Source organism: Oratosquilla oratoria, chromosome 31 (assembly GCF_046742065.1).
Source record: "Oratosquilla oratoria isolate Oo_2021 chromosome 31, ASM4674206v1, whole genome shotgun sequence".
Taxonomy (NCBI): Eukaryota; Metazoa; Arthropoda; class Malacostraca; order Stomatopoda; family Squillidae; genus Oratosquilla; species Oratosquilla oratoria.
The window spans coordinates 34,610,163-34,617,662 of record NC_134807.1 but is presented as its reverse complement, the minus strand read 5'-3'; the positions used below and the strand labels follow the sequence as shown (position 1 = coordinate 34,617,662).

Genomic DNA, 7,500 nt, shown 5'->3' with positions numbered 1-7,500 from the left:
ATCTCAGAGTAAACCGCAGAGGCGGTGGTGTGGCATTGTATTGTCGAGCTGACCTCAACCCCTTACACCTTAGGGTTGACATACCAGAGGGAGTTGAGGCTTTATGGGTCAAACTCACCCCCCGTTTCCATCCCCGCCACACCGCCTCTATTATAATGTGCGTCATATACCACCCTCCTCGTGCCAACACTGCCCTTCTCCTCAACGATCACATCATTGAAACTGCTGACTCCCTCCGCTTAAGGTTTCCTGCTGCCAAATTAGTTGTGTGCGGGGACTTTAATCGTCTGGACACTAGTGATATTTTACACCATTTAAATCTCAAGCAGGTAGTGACCTTTCCCACCCACGACCAAACAACCCTTGACCTAATTATGACTGACATGGCGCAGCTGTACTCTACCCCCAGACCTCTCCCCCCCATCGGTAAGAGCACACACCTCACCATCCAATGGTCCCCAGCCCCTAGTGCAGCCATTCACAGGATTAAAGTAACCAGACAGCACCGCCCTATGCCTGATTCCGCCATGAGGGAATTTGGCAGGTGGATAGTGGAACATCCCTGGCCAGAGGTTCTCAACGTTGAAGACGTGGAGACCAAGTGGACAAATTACTCCACCACCACAATTGAGGCCTTTCACCACTTCTTCCCTGTAAAGGATTTCTCTGTCCATCACTCTGACGCTCCTTGGATGACACCACATATCAAACGTCTCATCAAACAACGCAACAAGGCATTTTACACTGACCGAGCCCAGTTCAGGTTCCTGAGGAATAAGGTCATCAGAGAGATCATTACCGCCAAATCCTCTTACTACCCAAACAAATTGCAACACCTCAAACAGCAACGCAATAACACTCAGTGGTTCAGCAAGATCAGGGCTCTCTGTGGCCTGCAGGGTAACAAGACCCCCACCTCCCTTGCATCTCGCACCTGTCACCTGACCTAGCAGCCCAGGAGATCAACTCCCACTTCGCCTCTATCTGTCAGACATTACCCCCTCTCGACCCTTCCCGCCTACCTGCCTACCTCCCTTCCCCCTCACCCCCCATTCAAGTTCAAGTTTCCGACGTAGCTACTAAGCTGGGTAAACTCAAACAAAATAGATCCTCAACCCCCTCTGACCTTCCTATTAAAATCTACAAGGAATTTGCCCCTGAACTTGCCCTCCCACTCTCCTCCATAATTAATGCCTCTTTAAGCCAAAACACCTGCCCCAGCGACTGGAAAATATCATATGTTACTCCCATCCCCAAAACCCTCAGCCCACAATCACTAAGTGACCTTAGGCCCATCGCCATCACCCCTATCCCAAGCCTTATATGTGAAGATTTGGTCTTTAACTCCGTTTACAGCAACACAAAACACTCAATAGATGCACAACAATTTGGCAACATGAAATCCTCCTCTACCACTCACTGTCTCATTGACCTACTCAACTTCCTTCACAGCAACCTAGACAAGCGTAACACATCCCTAGCTGTTACCTTTGTAGACTTCAGGAAGGCCTTTGACCTTGTTGACCACAATGTTGTTCTCTCCAAAGCCATCCAACTGGGGATCCAGCCCCACCTAATAGCATGGCTGGCAGATTTCCTCACCGGACGACGGCAGGCGGTCAGGTACCAAGGGTCAACTTCCCCCCTCCTCCCTTTAACTTGTGGGGTCCCCCAGGGTACCAAAATGGGTCTCCTGTGCTTCCTCATCCTTATCAACGACGCCCTCATGGACACTCCTCACAGATGGAAGTACGTGGATGACAGCACCGTAGGCATCCCCATCAACACCAGGCGGCCTGATTACGCACCACTACAAAACACCCTGAACAAGCTCATGATGTGGACGGAAAACAACAACGTCACAATCAACACCAACAAGACCGTAGTGATGCACTTCTGTACCTCCACCCAAGCAGTACCTCCTCCACAACTTTCATTGGGCCCCCACCCCCTCCAATTAGTGCAATCCAACAAGATCTTGGGCATCACACTCGATGCTCAATTAAATTGGAACCAACATATCACCAATATAGTCAGGACAGCGTCTTACAAACTGTATATGCTGAGTAGGTTAAAATCACTAGGAACACCTACATCTGAGCTACAGGAGGTCTACAAAACTTTCATACTCCCCACCCTCATGTATGCCTCACCAGCCTGGAGCAGCTCACTTACCCTCACACAGAGACAAAAGCTGGAGAGGGTACAAAAGAGAGCGTGCAGGATCATCCTGGGCGTGGAGTACAGCAGCTACGACCATGCTCTTACCACCCTTACTCTATCTAGGGTGTCCCAGCTGCACGGGGAGGCACTAAGGAAATTTGGGGAAAGCCTGCTTTCCCACCCTAGACACCGTCACCTCCTCCCTCCTGATGCTCCACCAACTCGCCACGCCACTAGACACATAAATAGACTCATACCAATCAAAGCGCCAAGGACAGACCGCTACAAAAACAGTGCTATCCCGCACGGGGGAGAGTGTGTGACGTGTCGGGCCAATGTTGTCCACCCTTGCCAAGAGGGGACAGCGGACAGGGTCCGCGTGGGTTCAGGGTGATGCTAAGATCACGAACCAAGTAGCGTAGCAAGAGCTACTATGGGGTGCGTGGAAGCACGCATCCACGAGTTCGGAGTACCCAGGGAACAACCGAACACGTACTCTCGAGAACGGGCGTAACTGGTTAGGAAACGTCGCGGTACCAACACCAGGAAAGCTCAGTAGGCGACTGGTGTTGGTGAGAGCCGTGCCCCGGAACGGGGTGCGTGGAAGCACGCATCCACGAGTTCGGAGTACCCAGGGAACAACAGAACATGTACTCTCGAGACCAGGCGTAACTGGCTAGGAAACGTCGTGGTACCAACACCAGGATAGCTCAGTGGGCGACTGGTGTTGGTGAGAGCCGTGCCCCGGAACGGGGTAGTCACCCACGCTAGGAGGGTGGCGCGACCCGTCCCTCGCGGGACGGGATGCGACGGCAGTAGTCCGGCACGGGGGAGTGTGTGTGACGTGTCGGGCCAATGTTGTCCACCCTTGCCAAGAGGGGACAGCGGACAGGGTCCGCGTGGGTTCAGGGTGATGCTAAGATCACGAACCAAGTAGCGTAGCAAGAGCTACTATGGGGTGCGTGGAAGCACGCATCCACGAGTTCGGAGTACCCAGGGAACAACCGAACTCGTACTCTCGAGACCGGGCGTAACTGGCTAGGAAACGACGGTAAAAACGAGAGGAGTCTACTCTGAAACAAACGTCCAGAGGTCCCCCAAACCTCAAAGGAAAACGGAGTACCCAGGGAACAACCGATTCCGAGGAGGGGGGGGGGAAGAGACTGCTAACCCTAGTGTGGTGAGCACACACCCTCATCACACCAAGGAGGTCCCACGCACGGGCCCAGGACGGCATGGGACAACAAAAACCACCCATTGTTAGAAAATGTGGTACGTCGAGACGACGGAACGCAAAATCTAACAACAGGATCGATAAAAAGAAAACGGAGGTTAATCTAGCGAGAGGAAAAAGAACGTAGGGAGTACAAAAGTGGAACAACCCCGAAAGTTCTAAGTCCCCGCGCACAAAAAACCACAGCCGCCACATTTCTCTAACTCACACGGGAAAGATAGAGAATGGAAACGGCCAAAAACTTTTTCGGAACTTACCATGAAGAGGAGTGGGGTCGGACGAGAAGGAAGAGAGCTGCCTTCTAGAGGAGATGTCAACGACACGGTCCGAAAAAGCTTAATGAGGTATCATGGCCTTCCCTGCCCACGACTCGCGATGCGCATGCGCAGTTACTTAGTCTATCGGCAGTTGCCGTGTTCTTTGTTTTCTTCTTGGAATCTTCTTGGAATCTGTTAAACACTGGCCGATGAAAGTTTCTTTCATTGATGATCTTCAGATACTTCGGACCTTAAGGGCAGCCAACACGGGACATGATGGCTACCCCCGATGTATAAGCACAAGTGTCCAGATTCTTTCCACCGAAAAAGCCCATGTGAAGGGCTCTCCTTTGCCTCTGGGCTCGCCGGATGTCTGGTGCGAGGTTTTTATTAGATTTGTAGGTCACCATTTGGGATTTTGAAGTGGGAGTGTCAATCGGGCTTTTCATATTCGAGCTCGTGAGTGACCTTGTTTCCCCCCACCTTTTGTGTATCCACTTTACGTCCTATTTTTTTTTTTTTTTTTTTTTTTTTTTTTTCTGTCTAGGTCACCTTTTGGGATTTTGAATGTTGATGTGTCAAATAGGCTTTTACTAAAATTTCGTTCCCGTGCGTAATCTTTAATTGCCCTTGATTTTTTCCCACCGAGTTTAATCCACATTGCACGTAAAGTAAATGTCGGTTAAGGGTTATTATATCTCACGTGATATTCTTGTCTTCTGATTTTTAGTTGCATTGAAATTAAATGCTTAAATTGTGATAATATTTCTGTTAAAATGTGCTTTCGTTGTTATTTTGTTGTGTAAATAGATTTTTAAAACGAAACCACTCCTTCGTTTCTGGAAATCAAAATAAAATAAAATAAAATAAAAATAAAAATTAAGTATTTCCTCCTGCTCCAATTTGTAACAATACATACATACATACATACATACATACATACATACATACATACATACATACATACATACATACATACATACATACATACATACATACATATATACATACATATATACATACATACATACATACATACATACATACATACATACATACATACATACATGCATACATACATACATACATACATACATACATACATACATACATACATACATACATACATGCATACATGCATACATACATACATATATACGTACGTACATACATACATACATAAATACATACATACATACATACATGCATACATACATACATACATACATACATACATACATACATACATACATACACACATACATACATACATACATACATGCATACGTACATACAGACATACATATATACATACATACATATATACATACATACATACATACATACATACATACATACATACATACATACATACGTACGTACATACATACATACATACATACATACATACATACATACATACATACATACATACATACGTACGTACGTACGTACATACATACATACATACATACATACATACATACATACATACATACATACATACATACATACATACATACATACATACATACATACATACATACATACATACATAAATGCTCTCGCGGAGCTGAAAAGATAGGTGCATGCATCCCTCTTTAGGCAGTGCCACATACATATGTACATACATACATACATACATACTACATATTCAAACATACATATGTAAAAGAGAGAGAGAGGGAAAGAGAAAGATAGATGAATAGGTAAATAGATTGATAGGCAATTAGGAAGGTAGATAGAAAAATGAAGGGGTATAAATAGACAGAGATAGAGAGAGAGAATGGAGGTAGAAGGGTTAGCCGGATGTGAATATTTCAGTGTCTTCAAATATGCATTTTCATTTTCAACGTATACGTATGGAAGTGCATATTCGGATACGGATATATTTATGAAGAGTAAACATGAATTTATATAAACTCAAATAACCATCATCTGCCACGGGGTTTGTCCAGATGAAATGTTCACTTCGCTTAACTTCTGCACCTAGGTAGACCTGTATTAAAAGCCTGTCAGGCGGGGCAACACTCTTCTCCACTTAGTCCTCTTCTCCAGGATTTCCTCCACTCCGTCCTTCCATTTCTTCTTTGGTCTTCCTCTAGATCATCTGTCTTCTGGACTCCAATCCCGTCTTTTCTTTGTCATTATCTCTTCGGCCATTCTTTTTTTATATGCCCAAGCCATCTTAGTTGTACTTTTACAATATTGTTGATCTTATTTCATCATTTATTGACTATTGGTCTCAGTGCTCTCATTTCTCCTGACTGAATTCTGCTCCAGTCTCCTGATGTTAATGTTCAACTTTCTGAAGCATATATTAATATTAATATCACAGGAACTCAAAATCACAAAGAGCACTAGGAAGTTTATTTTCTGCTTAGATTTCTTCGCAGTTGGTAACCAGCAGACCACATATTGTATAGATTTCAATGTGGAGAACAGCAGAGTCAAAGCTAGGAAAAATGTTCTTTCCTGTTTTTCAAACATACAAAAGTACATTATGAATAACTAAATAATGTTATAGAAAAAACATTGACTGATCAACGACATTACAAAAAGAAACGCAAAAGTAACCAATTAGAAGACAAGTTAAATCTTGGAATTTATTCAAGAAAAAAAAAATATTAGTAACGTCATTAGGAGAGTGAAGTAATTCTCAAAGCCTTTGACGTCGAACATAAAAACCCGGGCAAAAATATACAGTTTCATGACCTCCCCCAGACTTTCTACTTCAAAGATGATGACTTGCCATTTACACGTGACGTGACAATACTAACCGACCATCTTTCCAAAAGTTTTTCACCCTATTGTTATGAGTTTTTCTTCTCAATAGGAATATCGAACACAAAAACTCTGCAAACACTTGACATATGTTCAATATAATCATCAGTAGAGTATCTTCTACTCCTGCAACCCATAAACGTGGAAAAACAATCTGCAGTAAGCTTTACTTTGAGGTTACTTCATTAGAAAGAAGGTGATTCTCTTGAAGAAGTAAGAAGACAAACAGAAACATTTCTCGTTTTATTTCGTTGAAAAAATTGTTACAAGTACAAAGAAGACTTGTTACCCATTGTAGCTTCCTGCAAAGAGAAAGAGAGAGATATCGTGAGTTAAAATACAGTGGAATGTAAATATCATAGGAAGACAACATTTACACCGACTTATGTAACGTAACAGTGAGGCAACTTGGTTGATCCTTACCACCGTAGCCGCCTCCGGAGTGACCCCCGACGGATCCACCAGATGAGCCTCCACTGTAACCTCCACTGCCAGATCCACCACCGAAGCCGCCTGCGGAGTGACCTCCTACAGATCCACCGGAAGAGCCTCCACTGTAACCTCCACCGCCAGATCCACCACCGAAGCCGCCTGCGGAGTGACCTCCTACGGATCCACCGGATGAGCCTCCACTGTAACCTCCACTGCCAGATCCACCACCGAAGCCGCCTGCGGAGTGACCTCCTACGGATCCACCGGATGAGCCTCCACTGTAGCCTCCACTGCCAGATCCACCACCGAAGCCGCCTGCGGAGTGACCTCCTACAGATCCACCGGAAGAGCCTCCACTGTAACTTCCACCGCCAGATCCACCACCGAAGCCGCCTGCGGAGTGACCTCCTACGGATCCACTGGAAGAGCCTCCACTGTAACTTCCACCGCCAGATCTACCACCAAATCCGCCACTGGAGCCTCCACTATGTCTTCCTCTACCTCTACCTGTAAAGCCACCGGCGCCGCCGCCGCCGCCGCCGCCGCCGCGGCCGCCGCTGCGGTATCCACCTCCTGCGGAGGCCGTGGCCACCAGAAGCCCGAGAAGGGCCAGCACTCTCAGGGATGATT

General features: G+C 45.9%; 1 protein-coding gene across 1 annotated transcript in view; it reads right to left on the bottom strand.

Annotated features, from left to right (window-relative positions):
- Positions 1 to 3,951, bottom strand: part of LOC143041588 (uncharacterized) — a 9,342-nt gene extending 5,391 nt beyond the window's left edge. Inside the window, exon 1 of the mRNA XM_076213597.1 lies at positions 3,655 to 3,951. Coding sequence (XP_076069712.1) covers positions 3,655 to 3,657 — 3 coding nt within the window. The 5' untranslated portion in view covers positions 3,658 to 3,951. The remainder of the gene's footprint in view (positions 1 to 3,654) is intronic.
- Between the last annotated feature and the right edge of the window lie 3,549 nt (positions 3,952 to 7,500).